Source organism: Anoplopoma fimbria, chromosome 13, assembly GCF_027596085.1.
Source record: "Anoplopoma fimbria isolate UVic2021 breed Golden Eagle Sablefish chromosome 13, Afim_UVic_2022, whole genome shotgun sequence".
Taxonomy (NCBI): Eukaryota; Metazoa; Chordata; class Actinopteri; order Perciformes; family Anoplopomatidae; genus Anoplopoma; species Anoplopoma fimbria.
The window spans coordinates 14,839,592-14,864,555 of record NC_072461.1 but is presented as its reverse complement, the minus strand read 5'-3'; the positions used below and the strand labels follow the sequence as shown (position 1 = coordinate 14,864,555).

The 24,964-nt window shown below is 40.6% G+C and overlaps 1 protein-coding gene across 1 annotated transcript; it reads right to left on the bottom strand.

The window, feature by feature from the left end:
• Positions 1-1,629: 1,629 nt before the first annotated feature.
• LOC129100653 (MARVEL domain-containing protein 2-like) lies at positions 1,630-23,454 on the bottom strand. Its single transcript, XM_054610092.1, has 16 exons — positions 23,394-23,454; positions 20,467-21,727; positions 20,274-20,309; positions 20,001-20,179; positions 19,099-19,270; positions 18,961-19,011; positions 17,249-17,357; positions 15,429-15,436; positions 14,091-14,170; positions 12,411-13,101; positions 12,085-12,249; positions 9,254-9,369; positions 3,442-3,546; positions 2,840-3,011; positions 1,887-1,928; positions 1,630-1,779 (listed from the first exon to the last, which is right to left on the bottom strand). Exons 2-16 carry the CDS (start codon positions 21,703-21,705, stop codon positions 1,681-1,683), a joined length of 3,264 nt encoding a protein of 1,087 aa, XP_054466067.1. The 5' UTR covers positions 21,706-21,727; positions 23,394-23,454; the 3' UTR covers positions 1,630-1,680.
• Positions 23,455-24,964: the final 1,510 nt, after the last annotated feature.

Below are 24,964 nucleotides of genomic sequence, written 5' to 3'. Positions count from 1 at the left end.
GCCCAGTCTCCGGTTCTTTTGACCCATCTGTAAATATGAATGTCTTGTTTTGGTGTTAGTATATATATTTTTTGAACTATGTATCCCTTTTGGAACCAGTTTAGGTTTATTTTTTATTTTTAGCTGCAAACCCGGACTGGGAATTCTGTCGAGCGGTGGAAAAAACACTTTGAGGAACTCCTGAACCCGACTAACAAGTCCTCCGCGGAGGAGGCAGAGTTTGAAAACTCAGGGAAAGATTCATCCACATGCCTGATCGAGGTCATTGAGGTAGTCAGAAGGGTTCTGGATATTGTTGAGCTTTCTGGGTTGACGTGTCTTTTTATCGTGTTGAGGTGGGGGACAGTGCCTGTGGTGGTTCCCATTTTTAAAAAGGGGGGCCATAGTGTGCTCCAGTCATCAGGGTATCACACTTCTCAGACTTTCCCGGGAAAGTCTAATCCAGGGTGCTGGAAAGGAGTTTGCGAATGATTGTCAAACCTCAGAGTCAGGAGGAGCAATGCGGATTCCAACCTGGCCATGGAACAGTGGACCAACTCTTTACCCACTAGCAGAACTAGCTGAACTAGGGCAAAGTTAGACCACAAATTCAAGATTCTACACGTTTGTGCTCCTCTCACTGTCCCCAGAGATAAGCATCCAGTAAGTCAGCTTTTATTGATTGTATTAAGCCATCTACTACTACTACAAGTATAATATCAGCACAATAACCATGACTTGTGGAACCCATGTCCAGATGTTATTCCAAACAAAGTAATACAATGAGCTTATTAATTAACTTTTCTTTATTGAAATCGTACATTCCTGTATCCTCCAGAATGTATAACAAACAGATATAACTTTGAAATTGCACACCAAAACACATGTTGCATACATTAGTTCTGGAAAACAGTTGAACAAGCATGATTTCCATTAGTTCAGAATTTGCGAAATAAAAATCGTATGACTGGGTGGGAGGTTTTGTTCATTTGCTTTTGAATAAGAATGTGAAATTAAATTAAATTCATAACATTAAAAGACAATTGTTAATTGCCTCCCTTAAGGGAACTGAGCCATCAATTTATTTACACCTGGGCATTTCCTTTTAATACCCACAATGACAGAGGTCTATAATAGGAACAAAAGTAACAGTAAAATGTATTAAAGTACCGGTACAATTAAAATTGTTTCTAAGTACTAAAAATAAACATTATTTACAAAGGATGGTGAGTGATTCAAGCCAAGCAACTTCATGTCTCCTCTTAGCTGTTCCTTCATTGTACATAAGTCTGTAAAACATGTTTTTATAAGGAGCATAATATCTGCTTCATAAAAGTACAAAACCATCTAATTTCACACACTTTCTTACTTCAGCATATAAAAAAAATACATTATGCATACTTGTTGGACACGAAACCCACAGATGTTGAGGTACTGATCAACGACAACGATTGTTCCATATTTACTTCACCCCTTATGCTCTAGAAAAAAAAATCAGTTGATTGGCTTGATAAAGATGTAATATAAAGGCAACAGGATTTCAATAAAGGTATCCCATAGTGTGTGTGTGTGTGTGTGTGTGTGTGTGTGTGTGTGTGTGTGTGTGTGTGTGTGTGTGTGTGTGTGTGTGTGTGTGTGTGTGTGTGTGTGTAGATTGCAAATTGGTGTCTTTCCTTAAACAATGGGGTCAGAGGTGGAGGTTCATGGCCGGCGATCGTAATCGCTGATCTTTCTTTTGATGTGTGACAGTTTGGACCTGAGATATTTACACCTCTTCTTCTTGACCTGGTAGTCTGGGGACTGTAAATAATCAAAAAAAGATCAAACAATTAGATTTTATTCACCAAACCCCTTCTGTATTTCACCGTTTGAAACAACATTGCTGGAATTCACTGTATGTGCCTTACCTTCTTGAGATTCTTCAGTCTGGTGTATTTGTCCATGGCATCCTGAGATTATAAAGATAGTGGTCAATGGCTAAACACAAGCGGCATCCCAGATTCACACTCAAATTGGATTCATGCTCGATCAAGGTTTCTAAAAACAATGACTCAAATTTTTGTTCCATAACTCTAGTTGCCCCTCACAATCAAAGTTGTCTGAATTTGGCAATGGAATACATTTTCTTTACTGTTATGTGTTTTCAGTAACATCAGGGGAAACCGGAATGCAGTAAGTATAAATGACAATGAATCAAATGCGTATCAGTAAATGGTAAATGGTAACTGAATTGCATTTATTTAGAACCTTTTTTTCTTTAGTCTTCCGACCAATCAAAGCGCTTCACACTACATGTCAACATTCACCTATTCACACACATTCATACAGTGATTGAAGATCCTTCCAGAGCAATTTAGGATCCATTGACATGCGGACTTCAGGGGCCATTAATCGAACCGCAGATCTTCCAATAAGTGGACGACCTGCTCCATCTCTTGAGCTACAGTCACCTTATATCATATAAATATAAATTTGTCACATAAATCTCATATGACACCTGCTGCATATTAAGACACCCATATGGTCTACAAATCTAGCATAATAATCCTAGAATAAATGTAGGCTATTGCTCATCTTAGCTTTATCTCAACAACAAAAATCAAAAGAATGCAACATGTTTCTGGGAGATGGGGAAGTTAGCTAAGAAGGGTCACTTTTGTCGGTAGTCCTAAATAAAGGTTAAAAATATTGAAAACCCATTACCAGGAATTTAGGAATCATTTTCCTATCTATGTTCTATTCACTTGACCACTTTCTTATCTTTATCTTAACTTTTTTCTATTAGTAATCATAACCACACATTGTAGACAAGTCCTTTCAAAAAGTGAAGACTGACTCATACTGGCACTGCCACACTCACCAGGAACTGTGGACTGCCCTGAGGGTGCTGGTCCAGTTCTCTGTCAAGGTCAACCAGGTCCTGGTTTATGCTGTCGAGCTCAGCCTGCAGGCTCTTATACTCCTGGTGTTCCTGGTCAAATTCACGTTTGTAGTTCAGACGCTCTTGCTCATCCACAATGGAAGGAAACAAACTGCAGATGAGAACAGAATTAAATTTGTGAAAAATCAAAATATTTTACTCAAGTTACTTTTTTACAATCAAAAAATCTACTCAAGTAAAAGTAAAAAGTTTTTAAATGTACTGCCAATCAGTGTTTTCTGCCTCTACGTGATGTGCAAAAGCCCACCTGGGAAATCGAAAGCCCACCTGGCAAATTCCCATTGTCAAACGTCCGAGACTTTCTTGTAAGCTGATATGTTGGACTTCTTCGGCAATTTATTATGTGAAGTGGCCATTACTAGTAAAACCCTGTCTTTAAGAAACATTTGGTTAGTGTACACAGAAGATGGTGTTATGGTGAAGAAATGCTGAACTTCCATGTCAAAAACAGTAATAAAAGAAGCTTAATGCGACTATTTCCTAATCATCGTTTGCGATCAGATCCCTTCACATCCACTCACACATAAAAGTCTTCCTCCTCCAGGTCATCTCCAGACTCCACACCAGTGTCATAGTCCTTCAGCCTGGGCTTCAGACCTACCACAGAACTGCTGATGTCCGAGTCTCTGCAAATAGAATGATTGATTTATACATTTTGTTGCAAGTTAAGTGTATTATCTGCATATCTGTGAAGCCTCCTCATCTAACTTGATGTTTGTTACATTAACAGAAATTTCTGCATCATTAAAATATACATTTTGACACTTACCTAAGTCAATACTGTACACATTCCATCTCTCTATTTTAAACATTGTAAAGCTCTTTTCACTTCACTTAATTTCAATTTTATATAAATTTTTCCCTCACTTTGCATATTTTTCTCTTACTTTGTATAGTTTCACCGTTTTGCCTTGTATATGAATGATTACTTGTCAATAAATCTGTTTCTGTTTTTTTTTTTCAGGAAGACTCTGTTCACAATCACACGGTTACACAAATTGACACCTGGAAGGGGTCCTGCACAACCACTCTGATCAGGGGACCACTGGGTTAAATCATTTAACTTTTATCACTGTAACAGTATAGGAACTCAAACTTGAAAATTCCCATGCACATTCACTTTACGCCCTGCGACAGACTGGCGACCTGTCCAGGGTGTACCCTGCCTTCGCCCATTGACAGCTGGGATCGGCTCCAGCACCCCCGCGACCCTTAACTGGATAAGCGGTTACGGAAGATGGATGGATGGATGGACATTCACTTTACCCCTTTTTCCATATGCATACATTTACTTTAGTCAAAGTTATTGTCCTGACTGTGCATAATAGAGCAGCAGTGACTGTTGCTGAGGGTCAATAATTACAGGCTGGCTACTCACAGTAACAATCGCGGAGTGTGCATCTGCTAGAATACTCCCCCTATATTCCCCAAGACTTGGTGTGAATAATGATGCCTGAGACAGATGATCAGTTTGCTGCACTTTAATCCATTACACGCCTGTGTGTATGTGTGTGGGTGTGTGTTTGTACACAGAAGGCACAGCCTTCAGGAGCAAAATTGGGGTTAAGTGTCTTGCCCAAGGACACATTGACATTAACTGGAGGAGCTGGGGATCGAAATGCTGATCTTTTGATTGACAGACGACCTGCTCTACACAGCCTCTGAAGTAGACTGTTCATTTTTTTTTCATTTAATCCAACAATTCGGTTTTCTGGTATGTGAACACCTATTAGAGCCTTATTGAATTGCTTTCGTCTTTATAGACAAGTCTTGTTTCTTCTTATATTTGTATTCTCCATCCCCTTTATTGCTGTCAGACAATATTAAAGGCCAGAAATTTGCTTTTTTTAATGTTTTACTATATGGTTTGTATGTTATACGCTCTCATGTTTATGGAATATAAACACGAGAGCAGAGTGGAGGTATTTAGACGGCAACACATTACTTTGTCGTTAAAGCTATGTACATAAAACGGCGTATTAGGGCCATTGTACCTATTCTGTAACATTATTGAGCCGGGTGAGGGGAGCAATAATCCGGAAAAAAAAACACAAGTTCCTGTAATTTCGTCATGAGAGAAAAATTTAAAAAAGTGTGCAAAACCGTGGTAACGTAAGTGTTACGAGTCAGGCAGGGGCGAAGTGCCTGTGTATGTGCCAACTCCCCTTTAAGGGAGTTGATGCTAATGGAGGATTTCAAGAGTGCTTTACAGCAAAACGGCACTATCGGGCAAAACGAGGGGATGCGGAATCTGCTTCTATATTAACGAAGGTTGGTGTACAGATGTCACAGTGTTGTAGAAATCATGCAGCCCTCTTTTAGAAACCTTATTCATAGTGCAAACAATTTTATTCACCGCAGGAGTTTTCCTCCTTCCTTCTGGTTGGTGTTTACATCCCACCTCAGGCCTGTTAGTGAGGTGCTACAACACCTGGCTGCCTAGATATTTAACATGGAGCATAAACACCCAGACTCCCTTCTCATAGTTCTTTGGGACTTTAACAGAGCAAACCTCAGCAAAGAACTGCCAAAATTCAGACAGCATATAAAGTGTCCCACCAGGGACAAAAACACACTGGACCACTGCTACACTGTTCTAAAGGATGCCTATCGCTCTGTCCCCCGTGAAGCCTTGGGACTCTCTGATCATTGTCTGGTCCATCTTCTCACAACCGACAGGCAGAAACTAAAATCCGCAAAACCTGTGGTAAAGACTGTGAGGAGATGGACCGACGAGGCAAAGCTGGAGTTACAGGCCTGCTTTGACTGCACTGATTGGAGTGTCTTTGAGGCTGCTGCTACAGACCTGATGAGCTCTCTCACACTGTGACATCTTACATCAGCTTTTGTGAGGACATCTTTGTGCCAACCAAAACCTTCTTCACATATAACAACAACAAACCCTGGTTTACTGCACAACTCAGGCAGCTTTATCAGGCCAAGGAAGAGGCCTACAGTAGTGGGGACAGAATCCTGTACAACCAGGCAAGAAACACACTGACAAAGGAGATCAGAGTAGCAAAGAGGTGCTGCACTGAAACGTTGGAAAACAGGTTTTCAGCCTGACGACCGGAATGTGTTCTATTGCAGGTTTGACAAGCCCACCTTCACACCCCCCACCTGCTCTGAGATCAATCAACCACCTACACCACCTGCCACCTCCTCACCTCTCCCTTCCGACCCCCCACCTGCACTGAGTATCTGTGAAGAGAATGTGAGTCTGTTCTTTCACAGACAGAAGATCAGGAAGGCACCCAGCCCAGACGGTGTGTCACCCTCCTGCCTGAAAGTCTGTGCTGACCAGCTGGCCCCCATCTTCACGCAGATCTTAGAACTGTTCATTGGCACTGTGTGAAGTCCCCTCCTGCTTCAAACGCTCCACCATCATCCCGTTCTCCAAGAAATCCTCCGTCTCAGGATTAAATGACTACAGGCCCGTCGCCCTGATGTATGTGGTCATGAAATCCTTTGAGAAACTGGTGTTGACCCACCTGAAGGCAATCACAGGCCCTCTGCTGGTAGGCAAACTGCAGGGGGTCGCCAGCTCAGGAAGTACAACCTGCCTCAGGAGCTCCTGATTCAGTTTTACTCCGCCATCATCCAGTCTGTTCTCTGCTGTTCTATCACTGTCTGGTTTGCATCGGCCACCAAAGAGGACAGGAACAGTTCCAACTCCTCCCCTCTGGTAGGCGCTACAGAGCACTGTACACCAAAACAACCAGACACCAGAACAGCTTCTTTCCTCTGGCCGTCACTCTGATGAACAATTAACCAGTCATTCTGCAATAGCACCTCCATTTTGCATTATTACCTGCATTCTGCTCTTTTAATTCCATTTCATTGTTGTACTTTTGTATGTGTATATATATTCATTCATTTTCCGTAACCTGCTTATCCAGTTAAGGGTCGCAGGGGTGCTGGAGCCAATCTCAGCTGTCAATGGGCGAAGGCAGGGTACACACATTATATATATATATATATATATATATATATATATATAAGGGCAGGGTACACACATTATATATATATATATATATATAAAAACAATAGTTAAATGTTTATGCCTCCCTTATCCTACTTTGCTGTCCTTGTTTTCTGTTGTTTATTTGTCTATTTCTATGTATGTACATTGAGAGCGACGGAAAAAACGAAGTCAAATTCCTATAAATAAATAAAGCTGATTCTGATGAACCTGATGACTGTTTCAAACCCTTTATTTCACAGGGGACCCTAAAGATCAGCAGCCAGTAAAGATACTGAGACACAGGAGGCTCCCCGTCTATGATTCGAGAAGGCATCTTAACTTTGCCGTCCAAATCGTCATGTCACTCAAGTGCAGTTGTTCAAGGTGTTGGAATGAGCTTCAAACCTTCCCCTTTACCCAATGTAAATGTTCAGTCTCCCCTTGTCAGTGGATTCTTTAAAGTAGCTGTTCTACCCATCAAAGGTGTAGATTTCATTCTGGGAAATGATCTTGCTGAGGACAGCCCTGATGTGAGCTCTGAGTCTGACAACATGACAGAAATACTTTCAAACATTTTTCCATGCTTGTGTGATTAGAAATTAGCCTAAGTTCTTGATAATGGCCTACTAATGCGTCACTGGACTAGTGATGTCTCACAGGATATGGATTGGAGTGTGACTTACCAGGTTGTTGTGCCTACAGCCTTTCGTTCTCAAGTACTATCTTTAGCTCATGACCACCGATGGTCAAGACACATGGGTGTCACTAAAACTTATGAAAGAGTCCTAAAAAAGGCATTTTGGCCAGGAAAATCTGATGTTGTTCAATATTGTCGTACTTGCCATGTGTGTCAAGTTGGCAAATTGAATCAAGTGATTCCTCCTGCTCCTCTCTGCCTCATTCCAGTAATGGGTGAGCCATTTGAAAGGGTGATTGAATGTGTTGGGCCGTTGCCAAAGACTAAAGCTGGAAATCAGTTTCTGCTAACTATTATGTGTGCTTCCACTAGGTTCACAGGAACCCTCCCACTACAAAAAAATCCCAGCTCCAGTTGTCACCAAGGCTGGTAAAATAATTTTCATTGTTTGGTCTTCCAAAAGTGGACCATGAAATCAATGTTACGCAAACATTGTTATTGTTGGATTGGGATTGGGATGACGGTGTTCCACTAGTTATGTTTGCTCCCCGCGAAGCTGTACAGGAGTCTTTAGGTTTCAGTCCTGCTGAATTGGTGTTTGGAGATGAGGTTAGGGGTCCTTTGAAGGTTCTTAAAGAGCAACTGGTCATACCAGAGAAGAAGGTCAAAAGTATATGTCAGCAAGCTCAAAGATCGCCTCCAACAAGCCTTCTCTCTGGCTGGAGATGCCTTAACCTCTTCCCAGGTGAGGATGAAGCAGAGTAATGACCAGCGAGCAGTAACCCATTTGTTTCAGGCAGGTGACAAAGTTTTGATTATTTTGCTTCTACCTGGTTCTGCACTCTCTACTACATTGAACAAAATGACCAATTAGGAGGGGGCAGTCCTAAAACTTACCCTGGCTGTGTGCCATAGCAGATCTAACTTTGCAGGCAGAAGGACAGCAAATAGAGGACAGCAGAGCATGGGAGCTATGTCTTAAGATTTCTGATTGGTCCACCCCGCTGCAATGCCCCAAAATAGTGAACAGTGAATGTTGGATTACAAGTTTTCAGCCGTCATCGTATTTATATCTAAATATCCCTCTACAAATTTGTAAATATGTTTTTCTGTGACTTCACATTCTGAATATAAGTTTGTGACTTTTTCTTTAAAGTGAAGATTTCAATATGCAAGATCAAATTTTTGTTCTTAAACTTCACATTCTATTCTACATGTGTTCTGCACAGATTGGGGCAGCTGTGGCACACGAGGTAGAGCGCTCGTCCCGTAACCACAAGGTTGGTGGTTCGAACCCCCCTACAGTCAATATGCTGAGGTGTCCTTGAGCGAGACACCCAACTGCCAGTTGCTCCCCGGGCGCCTCCCAGCAGCCTACTGCTCCTCCAGGATGGGTCAACCAATAAAGGCTTAATTATTATTATTGAACACATGTCTATGGGCTTACTTCACTGTGCTATAGGTTATCAACTTTACACTTACCAGTGTAAAGTCAATAACGGATATCCTTATTATAGTATTCTTCAGTGTTAATATTCATATAAAAAATTGACTTCTTGTTTTACTCTGACCCATTTCATTTTTTGCTTTTGATAAATGTGCATTGTCCCCTCACATACCTTCAGATTATCCTACCTTAGAAAAACCTTGGAACAGTGGCAGCAGACTGATTTCAAGATGAGAGGAGTCTAAAAAAAAGCTTGGGAGGTGCATTGTATGATGCATAGTTTACCCTGGCAGGTAGAGAGGCTTGCTGTGGTCCAGCTGGTCCACGTAGTCTCTGGACCCTCTCACTTTGTTATTATGGTCATTCACTAGCACCTCTGGGTCACCAGACACATTGTTCACCTGAAGCAAGAGAAAAGGTAATTTGAGTTGATTCGAGTTTGACAGAAAACATGTCACTGTAGATCAGGGGTCTCAAACTCGCGGCCCGCGGGCCAATTGCGGCCCGCTAGACGATATTTTGTGGCCCCCACCTTAATATGAAAGTTTAATGTTAGTGCTGTAGATAGATATAGTTCGAAGCTAAGGCTCGATCAAACTTGTGTGCAACGTATACAACTTAAACCAATTTCCCAAATAAAAATCAGTTTAATAGTGATTGGGGTAGTCATGAGCCTTTGAAAACAGTTGTATCTGTCTTCTGTAGCTCAGGAGGAGCCTTGTCTCATAAAACAACCCTGATGATGTCATCAGGGCTTGGGCATGGATACATCACATTTAAAACAGAAAGCCTGAGTTACAAACTGATAGCGTGAAACGAGTGAGCATGGAAAGTATGGACATTTTAATGAACAGGGTCTATCTATCTAGTGCATCATGGGAAGTGTATCCAGTGTTTTTGAAGCTTGAGCTTTACCCAAGATAATTTTCAGGATGTCTTAGCTTCAGCTCCTTCGAATTTGACCACTCACATCTTGATGAAAGTGGAATACTAAATCACCAGAGTACCCTATAGTTCCTATCTATAATGTAAATATCTTCCGTGTTATATTAAGGCAAATATAATATTGTTAGACTTTTTCACCATGACACAAACTGACACTTTAAACTACTTTAATTACTTTACAATGTGTCTTGTAAAGACATTTATATCGAGTGAACATATTTACTGTATGTATTTCTATATATGGCCTTCAGTGACATGCATTCTTGAATTTTAAAATGTTTTTTTATAACTATTTCTTGAATTTTTTTAATATAATAAAATATATTGTAATAACAACATACCACTTTTAGATTTTATGTGATTTTTTTTGTGCTTGATTTCAGCAATTTAGTTACAATAATACCCATTTTTTAAATCCATTTTCTTCTACATAAGTTTGCTTGCCTGAGGTTTTTAATCTGGTTTTCCTCATACTTGCTCAATGACCTTGTGATCTCCATATGGTAAACATTCTAGTTGTGTGCAGCATTCACCAGGACCAACCAGTTCCTCTACTTCTCCCAGCATGCCTGAATATCACCGATACCATTACTACCATCAACAGGAAGCCTGAGACAATGTCTTTCAGTCGGTACAACTGCTGAAATGTCACGCCTGAATGCATTACTGGGAAAGTTCTCACACCTGGAAAGAAAACTATGCTGGTATGGTAGTAGTTTTCAGGTTAACACTTCCTCAAAACACAAACCATGATGATGTCATTACTGGAAATGTAAGAACACTTAGCTTTGTTCTAATGTTCTTTTGTACATCCACTCATTAGGATTGTTTTTTAGATGTTGTTAGATCTAATAGTTGTCCGATGAGTTTATATTTTTAGAACACATCCTCCTGACAACACAGCACATCATGCTGCAAATAAGAGTGGCCTAACCGACCACACCCAGAAACTGCAAATGAAACCATCCCTCCCTGCCCTCTGTCTAGCTTGACACACACACACACACACATTACATTATCTTTAAGAATGTGCCACAACAACTAGGTAAGACTCTGTGCCTGGTTTCTTGAAGTGAAATCTATTATCCCATGTAGTTATATTCTGAGGAAAAAACAGTGCAATAGCTGCACATAATAAAGTCATGGCCTTAGGATAACCATACCATGTATTAGAATTGTATGTCGAGGCTCTATGTAATTCCTTAAAGTCTGTTTTCAGATTACGATAACATCTTTGTAAAAAAAGTATTTTGCCAAGTTAATGAATAAGTTTCTTGTTTCTAGTCACATTTTCACCACACTATAAAAAGACAAACAATGGCAATAGAAAGATAAGTTTAGCCAGAGATAAACTTGTGTTCATATGGGTATGATGGCTGCCTTGTATCCTGCATGGTGTGAGCTCTATGTTGTGCCCTCCAGTGGAATCCTCCAGTAACAAGCGTGGTACATAATTAAGCCTTTATTAGTCCCACAATGGGGAAATTATTTCTCTGCATTTAACCCATCGCGGAGGAGCAGTGGGCTGCAATGAAGCGCCCGGGGAGCAACTTGGGGTTGGGTGTCTTGCTCAAGGACACCTCGGCATGTTGCCGGTTGGTTTGAACCACCAACCTTGTGGTTACGGGACAAGCGCTCTACCTCATGTGCCACAGCCGCCCCACATGGGCAAGTACATGAACACTTCCGTTCATGACACAGCATTTGTATAGGTGAATGTGTTGAAAAAGTAAGTACATCTCTTCCTCTATACTTAACATCCACTTTTCCCATCTTATTTCCCCTTCAGTAGCTTTAAAACATTTTTGTTCCACTCTTCATTGAGGCTGTATAAAGCTTTACCTGAGTGAAATATTCAAATCCAAGATTTCATGCTTTTTTACAGCTACACCATCCCATCAAATGAAAATATTCTAGATGTCGGACCCAGAGGTGGTTAAATGGGATTTAATACATTAACACACGACTGGATTAAATGTCAATTACCCAATTGAGTATTTAAATGACCACTTTAAAAAAAAACATACAGATACTTCATACCCAAGAGTTTTCAAGTACTGTGTTTTACAGTTTAAAACGACTATCCATAAATGGTTGAATTGACCTCATGTTTAGTTTAGTCTTAGTTTGTTGAATAAAGGTACATTTATTTGTGTAACACACACACTCACCCACTCCCCGACGCTGTTGTGGAGACCATTATTGACAACCTTCACTTCCTCCCAGAGTATGCGATCTCGGCCCCAGTGCCTGATCTTTGTGCGAGTCTTGACTGCAAACACCAGCAGGATGATGAGGGCAACAAACACCAGGAAGCCCAAGACGATAGCTATGGCCTACAGGAACGACAAGACTCAACGTCAGTGGGCAGAAATTACATCCACTAACATAAACAGTTAACAACAGGGATGTCTGGATGTGGGAGCTACAGTAGAACACAGAATAATACGTTGGTAAATGGTCAGCAATGTTGAAGTGAAAAGCAAACGTATCACACCTCTTGGGGCTCTACCACACAGTAATGGTAGAGGTACTGGTTGAGGAAGATGCCTTGGGCCTGGCTCTGGGTCTGATACTGGGAACACAGTTGCTGGACCTGGCTATAGTAGACAGACCCTGTGGACTGGGCTGTTGGGTTCACCGACACCAGGTACACGATAGTGGCGATGATCATTAGAAATGCCAAGATGGCACAGATGATGATGGTTGCTAGGTAGAACTTTGATGAGCGGGCAGCATTTTGCCTCGAAACAACCAACACAAATATGATGAGCACAGCTATGAAGGTTATGGCAGAGATGGCAATGATGAAGCCTTTGCCAGCTGCAGGACTCATTCCTGTTCCTCCATAGCCATTGGAGCCACCAGTGCCACCTCCATATGAGCTGCCGTAACTGCCGCCATAAGAGCCACCGTATGAGCCACCGTATGAGCCACCGTATGAGCCGCCTAAACCTGGCAAGCCAACACCACCTCCCATACCCATGGCGCTCATGTCGTAGTCCCAGGCCAGTGTGGAGGCAACACAGGCAAACATAGCCACACACATGATGATGATGATGATACACATTATCTTCATTACTCCAGGTGGTGAAGTCCAGCGGTAGAAGTGAAGCATCTTATCTCCTGGGTAGTAGGAAAAGGCTGGGTTGGACATGAGCTCATTGTGCCTGTGTCTGCTGCTATGGCTGCAATTGAAGAAGACAGTGGAGCTGTGCTCAATGAGTGTTTTAACAGAATGTATCCTCCTGGCAAATGCTAATGATAAACACTGGCACTAAATCCTGATATATGAAGAAACCTACAGTGGCCCTGAGGGTCAAAACACAACAACATTTCAGAAAACAACATTACAGAAAACACGACATTTCACAAAACACAACAACATTTCAGATTAGGGAAAAGGTGGGACAACGCCTGTTGTTTGTGATTGCACAGAACCTGGGAGGCATGAAGACAGTTTGATGTAATTTGCTGTTCCTATTGTGTACTACTCTCAGCAGTAAACTGAGTTCTAAAGTATGGAAGAGGAGATCGCAATCATAAAATAATATTTTAACAAAGGACATTCATATAATGCAATTATCAATATGCCCGGGTCCGGGTTCAATTCCTGGGCTAGACGGCCTTTTGTGTGGAGTTTACATGGTGTCAGCGTGGGTTCTCTCTGGGTTCTCCGGCTTCCTCACACAGTCCAAAGACATGCTTAGGGTAATTGATGACTCTAAATTACCCTTAGATGTGGATGTGAGTGTGAATGGTTGTCTGTCTCTATGTGTCAGCCCTGTGATAGTCTGGTCTAAATCTGCCAATATTTAAATCAGTTGTTTTTCAGAGTTTTTCGCAATTTCCTAGAGCACGAAGTTACGTAATTAAATGCTTTTTCCGGACTTAAAGTCCAAAATTCAAGGATATTCAATCTTCAATATTAGAGATAAAGGAAAACAAGGAAATAATGCTTATGTTTGAGAAGGTTTACGTGGGAGTTAATTGAGAGTGAGATGCGTCAGTATCAGACAGCGGGGCACTGACCAACCTTAGGTTTTTTAAAAGGTGCGAGTGGGACCAGATTTTCCAGCTAATACAAAGGTATCTGCCCTGAAAGTAAAAAGATATATAGTGGCTGAGACATGAGGATGACATTGTAGTAGTGAGGGACAAATGTAGGTCAACTTACTGTTTGCTGCCACTTGGCTTGTGCAGTGTGGGCTTGTGTTTGTTGATCGGCATACTGAAATCCAACTGGAGCTCACCCTGCTAAAAAAATTATAATAAAAAAAACCAGAAGAAAAGTGACTTTTAAAGTATAATCAATATGACTGCCCGATCAACTATCTACCCTGTGGTGGCAGAATGAAGCAGTCAACCATTGTGATAGCCATCAGATTTCCCACCAAACTAAATACAGTGGCATTTGGTGCTAATAATGCTAATTTTCAGACTTCTGTAACAACCCCAGCAACTTTATTTTCTCAAATATATAATAGCTACCATTTGGTACAAATGAGGGAAATTAACTAGCACTTAAAACTGTATTTGATTTTTTGGAATAGCACTGACATGTTAGGGAGGGTATAGTTTGTTTTTCCAACACCAGTGCCAATAGGACAAGTTTTGGAAACGATACCAAAACAAGAGTGTTTGCGATACCTTGCTTTGAGAAATGTAAAAATGTTTTCCTACAAACCTTTTAAGTTATCAAATGTTATGTGAAACAATGTTCAAATTGTTTCACTACTATGTGCTATGGACACATTTATGTTAGTACTAAAAAAGTTTGGTTCCATACCAGCCCTATTGATATTAATGAAGATTAATATCCAAACACTTGTTTTAATGGTAAATTGTTATGCTTATTTGTTGTAAGATGGGAAGTACACTTAGTATCATATGCACATTTCATGTAAAGTGTGATGAATAGTTTGCTTCATTCAAAACAAATCTTCTAATATTGACCTATACCAGTGAGCTGCGGTTCAGCAATTCAGAAGAAGGGGCAAGCTTACTGCTTGGACAATTGTGTTTGTGGTGAAACAAGGCAGCAGTAAGTGGGTGGAGATACTGGAACACAAACTGAGACTGACTGTTTTCAAAAAGAACAGCTGATAAGTCAAACAGAGCTGGGACTAGTTTCCAGTGAAACTAAACTATTTAGTAGTTGATCAGATTGCTATTTACATTCATTTAAAGTTACCAAGAGGATTTCACACAACAGGAAAATAAATGAATGCCAATCAAATATCTTTGATCCACATTTGAAAGGAAGCCTTTGGAAATAATCATGTATGATGTTATCGCTATAGAGATGAGCGAGTGAAGAAAAACAGCTAAAACATACATTTGTGACAACAAAACGGCAAATGTGTCTTTAAAAAATGGCGTAACTTAACCTGATTTTATTACACGAAAGCATTTGTTCTTAAACCACTTCAAGACACGGAATAGTAGGCAATATAGTTAATTTGTCTCCAACTACGCACTCAAATAATATAATATAATTCTTAAATTGACCCACCTCGTATCACGGACCGTCTGATGCTGATGAAGACAGTATGACGCTGACGTGATGAATGCAAACAACACACACTATGCGCGCGGACGCATCCTGCGTGCACTACAGGGCGCGCTCAGATAGTACACAGAGGCGCGCCTACAGGTGTGTGTTCATCACGTGGGCCCCTGCTTTTTCAGGACTAACCTGTCTCTCTCTTCCTCCCCCCCCCAGCTTTCATAACAACTAGGCTACTAGGAAAGGCTGAAGCACCGTCATTCTTATGTTCGGTGCCGAGTATCTGCAAGCTCGGTGTTTCAGTTGTGGAGGTTTGAACTAAACTGGAATGTAAAATGTGTAATTAAATCGTTTATTTTTAATTCAGTCTTGGCATTCATCAAAATGAATGAAACAGAGCTTGTATGATAATATTTTTGTTTCATTATCATGACCTTAATAGCATAAATTTCCATACATTCATTTTTTTTCAGAATCATGTTACAAAATGTAGTCAATATTTGTTTTAACTGTTACAAAAACTACTAGACATTAATTAATGAAAAACAATTAAAATGTTAGTTTGACAAATACTAAGGAAGTCTTCCTCATTCAAATTTAAAATCTAGGCTTAATATGAAAAATAACTTGGGGTACTTAAGGCCATAATGCCAAAGACAAAATCTACAGGAAAACGTGCTTCTAAACCTGATACTGGGAAAACCATTAAAAAAAATACACCTCAGCTCTACAAAACCAGTCCTTCAGGCTGTAAACCGACAGAGCCACAACAGCAGCCATTTTAGAGGGGTGACAGAGCTGTTCATGGACATGGAGCTAGAAATGGAGTTTAGCATGCAGGCTAGTTCATCTAGGTCATTCTTGATTGAAAGGATACTTAGTGTTCACGGTTTTTGTTATTCACAATTTTCTCTTTGGTAGTAAGACAGCCTCCTGGATGCTACTGAAGGATTCATTTATCTGCACTACCACTATTAAAAATCCACTGCATAAAGACATTCTGCCCATTTTGCTCCCTGGTTTTAATTATTGTGATAAATCTAAGAAGATTTTGCTTAAATATTTAAGTAGAAAAAAATGTCAAACAAAATGTTTAATAAAGCAAGACTCAAAACACTGTTATTTAATAAAAAGATCGTTATAATTTCTCTGAGAAAACAGAATGGTCTATAGGAATGGTTAACCTCTGTCATATACATATTGACTTATCAATCAGACTATGTTCTTACTTAGGAAAACATGCATTTATGTCACACATTAGTTAAGCAAACTCATATTCCTACCAAGGATAAATAGACAAGGATCTACTATAAATAAATAAAAATGTAATTATATCACTTGGTTCATCATTATAAAGCAGTGGGACATATAATACAAAACCATAACATAAACATACCAATAAAACAACAAGTGAGTTTATAAAAGGAGTGATCAAAACTAATTAAAAATAAAACATCTTGTTATAGATCCTACCTGTCCAATACAGATTTATGACTCTATTCATAGCCTTCATTAACACTAACTCAGCATTATTAACATCAGCTTCCTCAGATTAATCTCTTCAGGCAGAGTGTCTATCGGGCCAGTTGTGAGATCCCATTCACGTCTTGTTTTAAAGGAACAGTCCGACATTCCAAAAAATGTACTTGGTCTTACCCACACTCAGATAAAAAGTTTTCGTGTTTAAATAATTATGGTTTACTTCATAGTAGCTGACAGCAAACACAAGCATCAAATTAGGTGTTTAAAATGTCCTTAGCATTATCATTTTCTTGTTATGAATTGCAGGTGTGTTAATGAAAGTTTTTACTGCAGTGTTTAGTTGCTTTTGTCTGAGTCCATGACCTTGTTGTACTCCTGAATCTTCTGTTTGATATGAGAGAGTTTGTTCTTTAGGTACTCACACCTGTCCCTTTTTTCCAAAAACGTTGGATCCTGGCAAGAAAAACAGAAATACATTTCAAAAAATGTTTTGCTTCTTAGGGTTAGGGTTAGTGGTGGATATCAAGCAATTTAATTGGTGTGTTACTGCATGGTGAATACAATAACACATACAATAGGCGTTTACTTTTTAGTTTTCAGTAAACCAGGCAAACATTAACATCCAGAAGAAAGACCATATTGGTGATGATAGTGATTTTATTATTACAGAAAGCCATTTAGAAGTCATATCAAAATCCCATGTCATAACATAGGTACAACTGTTTGTACCAGATGGCAACTTCCTGTTCCAATGCAGAAGTTAAAATTTGCATTCTTTCTAATGGTCAGCATCGGGCAACTTCTCTGGTTATTAAAATAAGTCTGATTGTTTGGAAGTCTTTGAGAAAATTACTCTCCTTATCACTTGATTTATTAATCGGTAAACATTGATAATGTGAGTTTATGGTGTCAATGGCAAAATACAGCATGATATTAATTCCGTAAATTTAATAGAACTAAAACATTTTAGAAAAAAATGTACGAAAAAGAATTCCGTAAATTTTTAGTTCTATTTAGTCAAATAGACCACAAAGCAGACTATGTTTTATGGCGGGCTATCCTGTAATTGACAGATCACTACCACTACCAGAACCGTAAACGGCGTCTCTACGTCCCTCCTCCGCACTCGAAATATGACCACTTCCACTCACTGGTTAAAAAAAAAATAAAGATGGCGCTGGCCTTAATCCATGGTGGCGACAGTCAAACGCCAAACTCTAGGCTTCAAATCGTCAGTACAAAAACCAATGGGTGACGCCACAACGACTACTTCTGCGTTCTATATGCAGTCTATGGTTTGTACTAATTAAAAGGGACATTTGATTGATTTAGCATTACATCAATAAAATTGAAGGAATTAAGAGACGTATTAAAACAAGAAATATTAAAATTGAATCAGCTACTTGATTTTTTGTTCCTTGTCAAGCCCCCAAAATTCTGGATCCTACAATTCAACTACATAGCATACTTAAACCCAAAGCCTTCTTTCAGGCTCCACAGTCTCAGTTTGTAACACCGGCTTTCTGTTATTAATTAACAGGAGGTGATGAATCATTACTGGTCCCTCTCAGTTTTCTTTTACTTATTTTAAGGGGACTGTTTTTTTGCTATGAGAAGGATAATTGTTTAGTTTCTTCTGTGGCTCTGGAGGAGCTTCATGAAATATGAGAAAGAACTCATGATGTCATTAGAGTTATTTTGGAGACTACACATTTATGACAGAAAGTCTGTAACAAACTCAGGGCATCAAGATTGAAAGATTTGGTGTTTAAAAGGCAGAGAGGATCTAATAAAGGATGCTTATGAGTTGACACATGCTACAGACCAAAAGTCAGAATATCTTGTGTTCCATTTCTTTCTCATGCAAGTCCCCCTTATTCATTGAGGTCCAATACAAAATATCTTGAATACCTCTTTAATGTAATGTGGAATTCTGTTATTAATAACTCCTGGTAGATGAAAATCAGGGGGGAAACACAAATATCTCTCTGAGACCTGGCACAGAGACAGCCACTTAGTGACGGATCATCAATTACATTTTATGATGTATACTTACAGCTTTTTTCCTTTGATAGTCTATTAAAATGCCGCTGATCCGCTCCTTTTCCTGAAACACAATTAGAATGTTATATATAAAGTGTGTGTTCCTGTGTGTGTGTGAGCACGTTTGCACAGACAGGACTGAGGGTCGTACCATTTGGCTTGAAGGCCGGGAGGGAAGGTTCTCCATCATTTCGTCCATCTCTTCAAACTTCTTGGCCATGGCCTGAACCTCCGCATGCAGCTCCTTGTACTCAGCATACTGGTCATTGAACACAGCCTTGTACTGGTCCCTCTCCTCCTCTGAGCGTATGCTGGGGTACTTCCTGTGGGAAGAGGACAGCAGACATATTTTCTTGGGCTGCTGGCTACATTCAAACTAGAGCTAAATGGCTCTTAGACCTAGCAGCAGTTTCTTAGGATCACATCCTTTAATCCATCTAATACCCATTGCATATCCATCTAAGTTACAGTTCAAATATAAATATATATATTTCTTACTGTCAACAAATCCCATGACCCAAACCAACAATGTGTCCATTTCCCCATATTTTCTAGCCTATCTGTGTCTCTCAGCCCCATGCTGACCCAAATGTAATCTGTAAAATGTAGTTTTGGCAAGAACTTCAATAAACACATGATCAGGTCAGCAAAACTCATGTTTTAATTTAAATTTACACCAAGATAAGCAGACTAGACCGAGACGATGAGGTTAAGGCCCCCTAGGTTCACCCTGATTCCTGGGGGAAGGTTTTCAGAAGCAAGAATCATGATACCAGTTTTATCAGCATTTAACTGCAGAAAGTGATCCAGGTCCATCCAGGTCCTGATTGCATCAAAACAGTTGTTGAGTATAGGAATTTTATGGAGCTCATCAGGTTTAAAGGAAAAATGGAACTACATGTCATCACTGAAAAAATAGATACAATGATAGAGAATATTGCTAAAACTACTGATAGCCCAAGTGGCAGCATGTATATGGAGAATAAAACGGTTTCCAGGACAGAATTTACCTACAGAGACTGATAAAATTATGTGTTAAAGGGTTTTACTTACGCCACATAGTCGGCTATAATGACAGGTTTGGGGATGTGTCCAGCTGGTATGTGACCTCTGAGAATCTCTGGCTCCAACGCCATCATAGGAGCAGCTGCACGGTTGTTAGTAGAGTCCATGATGTCTGGCTGGATAGTCGGGAGAGGAGTCTGCTCTGACACCCTTGAGCCTGGACCCAGCTACAGTAGATAAACAGTCATGTGTTCGGTTCATGTACACTGTGTGAGACCCAACGTCTTCTCGGTCATTACAAAAGTAATCCTCGATACTTACTATAGACAGAGGGACTGATGATCCAATAGTTTTCATCTACGTTTATGGGAAGAAGAGAAGGGGGGATTCTTAAGATGTTCACAACATTCAAACTATTATCAGGGATTTCTCCTAGTGAGGCTGCTCTATCGCTTTCTTTGTTAAGTTAAGAACACTTCTGCAAAATGTGAATAGTAATTTGTGTGAGTCAAACCTCAAGAGCCAGCCCCTCCTTCTTCATCCTTGCTGCTTCATGCCTCCACAGCCTCAGACACACTCCTGCACTAATGAAGTAGATCACCATGGTGATGAAGAGGAAGACGATGGCTGCTGTCTGGCCAGCCTCGGTGCGACAAAATGCACCATTTACTCCGTTATTGAAGACCGGTACGTTACATAGCCCCCCTCGTGTGGTGTCCCTCACATACACTACCCCTGCTGCTAAATAGAGCACCGCCAAGACCAGGTTGATGGAACACTCTGTCAGCGGCCACCAAGAAGAGTCTAGAAGGATGGCTCTGTAGTATAAGCTCATGCCAAGAACGACCAGAATAACAGTCACTATCCATGCAAGACCAGCCACCACAAGGACAAAAGGTGTCTTGGGGCCTGTGTAGTAACTGCCCCCGTATCCACCAGCACCTCCACCGAGCCCCCCAAACAGCTGTGGCTGGGAGTATCCATACATATTGAACCACTCGTTGTCCTTATGAACATAAGCACAGACGCAGGCAAACACAGCAGCTCCCATCAGCAGCTCCACACAGCCCAGGATCCTTAGCAGGCCAGCCCAGGACTTCATGTAGGCGTAGCGCTGGTGGTACTCCTGCACCTGCTCCTGGTAGGTCAGGGCCGAGAGATTGGTGGGCACTGCTGATGCAGAATCGAGGGCTTCACTACCTAGCAGCAGCCCATCTCGCTCCCTCTGAGAGGTGTAGCTGCCCCCAGAGCCGCCGTAGGGGTCGCGATAGGACCCTAGCAGGGACGGAGATGGAGGGGCGGAGTTGGGGGGTGAGCAGGGGACTCCTGACGTGGTGTGGCAGCTGGCGCTCTTACTGAATGAGGAGTATGGGGCGGGTAACGGTGGTGGAGGAGGGGGGGGAATAGCCCAACCATTGCTGCCACGTTTACCGCTATTGCCACGGAAGAAGTTCTTGACAGAGGCAGGGATGAAGCGGTGGACTGGTTTAATGTCCATGACTTCACAGTCATCTTCCATTGGCTCAGCATTGCTGGGGGGGTACAAGGATTCAGGCCCAACAGCAGGCTGTTCAGGTAATGGGGGAGGAGGAAGGGGGTTCAAGCTCACAGCCGGCGCTATTTCATGCATGGGATCCGGGGGCTTAGGAAAATCCAGGTCCTGCCATAAGGAGCCCACAGGGACCTGGTCATAGTGTGGGATCTCTCGCACCCGGTCGAACCTAGTTCCAGAGTTAACCCCTCCTGAAGACATTGGGACCTGGACTCTGTGCTCGCTACAGAGAGAAACATAGAGGATTAAAACAGTCTAAAGACAACACATGGATCTACAGTGACGTAAAAAGATAATTCCAGGTTATTAAAACTTATAAACTTGTACACATTGTACTTGCCAATGTCAGTGCTGAGATCTAGGAACAAGGTGACATCACTACAACAAAGTCTGATGGGGCAACTAACACGAACAGATGGACACAGGTTGGAAACAAGCCATCAGGTTTCCCTGAGATGAGCTTAATAACGTTCCCAGGATCAGGAACAAAAATGACTGTGGGACATGACAGTTTAACTTTATCTCAAACTAACGCAGTGCCTGTTCAAAACATGCTCGTTTAGAAAAGATATGAACATAAATCACCAATATCAAAGGAATCATGTTCGTTCCATGAAAGCGTACATCTACTGAGCTGTCAGTGGGCTGAGAGTCACAGCTTTATACATTTACATGAAAGAAAAAAATGTTTTTAAATGTGAGGGGCGGAGACAAAATCTGTTGCTCAAAGAAATGACTGACACACATAACACAACATAACTTTAGATAGTCCTAAGTGACAAATTAATACCCAACCAGGATTCAGATTCCGACAAACAACAGACCACTGCTAATTAATGTTTTTCAATATGTGCTTTGATACGGAGGGGTAAATGAGCAAATAAAACTGCGTGTCTGGCTCTGTAGGGAGGAGATAGAGTCAAAGATTGTTTAAGAAAACAAGCAGGTTAGCTTTACACTAGAGTCAATTACCATGGTAACTGACTGTGAAAAAAGATGGGGCAGTGATATTCATTTTGTTCATTTAGACATTCACACGGTCAACACTTTTCGGTCTTCCTTTTAGCCTGAATACGTGTTTAACTTCTTCATATTTGTCTAATATTATACTTTGCTCTTGGTTTGTAGTATATGTTGCTCTGCTGACAGTATACTTGTCCATTTTAGTGTTAGTTTAGTTAAGCTAGATAACGAAAATAAATGATGGGTACACCTGCAAAGTAGTACAGACCTCTAAAAGTAATTCTGGTAAATCACACATGTAGGAAAAAAAAAAGTTCAAATCGAAAGGGGTGAGGTCAGACAGTTACTGATGTCGGTGCCCCTGCTTTGTATAATTTTGTAGTTAGCAGAGAGGTTAGTTCAGGGGTTCCAAACCTCCCCTCAAAGTCAAAAGATTATTAAAAGGGATAAGAATGAAAGAAGAAGCAAAGACATTTTCAACAACTTGTCCAAACATTAAGTGAAGTTGAAATCACCTGTAGAAATGTTAAGTGGTAGTAATCGCTGTCCCTGCATGTGACGTTAGCCACTTCCACTGTAGACCGGTACAAAAAATATATTATAAATAAAAACAAAGCGCTGCAGTTTGTACCGAGGTATTCAACAAAGTAAACAAATATTATTCGACGTTTACACGTTTAAATCTACATTCCTGTCATCATAATCGAGAATGTCACCATTCGATATTAGGACGCTGACTCACCTGCTGATAATTCTTCGTCTATTTTCGCAGTGAAAAGTAAAGAAACATCTCGTCTGTAAACCCCCCTTTGTTCTCGGAACTCTCACACTGATCTCAGGTCAGATTTGACTATGAACTCCTGCTTAACTGAGTTAAATTAGCAGGAAAGAAACCGACCCCACATCCTCAGCGCGGTGTAACTCACCTGTCCAGTCTGACCAGTCTCGCGAGGCGTTCACTGTCTCCTCTCACGTCTGACTTCCCACTCTCCCATTCTTATAACAAGGTTCGCTCATTAAACTGGTGTGCTTCTTTATTTCTCTAATATATAAAGTTAAATAATTAACGGTTATTTATCAGTATTGTGCAGTATGAGATAGCGGCTATTTAATATTTGTTTTTTTAAATAATTGGAAGTCAATGGGAGAGTGCATAACGCCATCAATAACTAAATAAAGATGCTAAATTGAGTTTCTCAAAATGAAATCTCTTTCTTTGACAAGATATTAAAGCCAACTTCTCAATAAGAAAGTAAAGCAACGGAAATATTTTGATTATGTATGACTCAGACTATAAGCACAGAACAAATGACCAAATTTTACTGTGGCTTTTTGGAGAAACGCTATCACAAATTACCTTGCATTAGTGAAATTAAGATCTCATCATCTTTGAAGAGCTGTAAAAACTAAATCTAAGTAAATCAAGCAACTGACATTGTGGGACACCGTAGCAGATGACTGAGAGTTAAACAGAGCACACATTACATGACATGAACTGTAACCGAAAATTGTTTCTGTCAGTGAATGAAACCCCTTTTGATATTTCAATATGTTAACATACAGTGGTGGAAGAAGTAATCACATATACGTCAGTGAAAGTAGTAATACTACAGTATAAAACACTATGTAACAAGTTAAAATCCAGCATTCCAAAATATTACTCAAGTACAAAAGTACAAAAGTATTGTCATCCAGATATACTTTAACAACCAAAAGTAAAAATTGTGCCTTAAAGCGTTTTTCTGGTAGTAACAGGGCTGTGGCCCAGGAGGTTTAGCGGGTCTTCAACTAATCAGAAGGTTGGTGTAGGTTAAGCTGGTCGTACTGGGATCCCACATCTATGGCATCCCTTCATGGATCGTCTCCTGGTCTATTGTTGTAGTGAAATAAGAGTGATATGGTTTGCCATTCCTCAACACCACTTTCCTCGTAGTCTGCCTCTATCTCTGATAACCATGCCCCTGTCTGAAAAATAGACTGTGTATGAGAAATGGATGTCACACGTTGGTTTTTGGACCACGTTTTGAAGCCTCAAGTTTGCATTTTGGCTTTTTTCAACGAGTTGAAGTGACCCTATTTGGAATGTGGAGGACTAATGAAGAGACGCTGTATACGGCTCTGGTAGCGGTAGTGACCTGTTAATCACAAGGTAGCCCCGCCCTAAAGCATACTGTGCTTTATGGTCTATTTCACTCTAAATGGACCATAATTTACTAAATGAACTTTGTGCTGAATTGAAAAAGACTGGAAAACTATTGATTGAAACCATAAGCTCATGTTTACTGAGGGAATAAATCAAGTGAGAAATAGGGTCATTTGCTCATAGACTTCCATTCAATTGGACTTCTTATTGCAACCAGAGGTGTAGCCCCCTGGCCAGTAAAGAGAATACAACATTAATGCACTTGCGCATTGAATACATTTTTCAGAACTGGAGGTTGGCGCCTGGAATTCTTTATAACCAAAGCCACCACACACCACCCTTTTCACCAGTCCT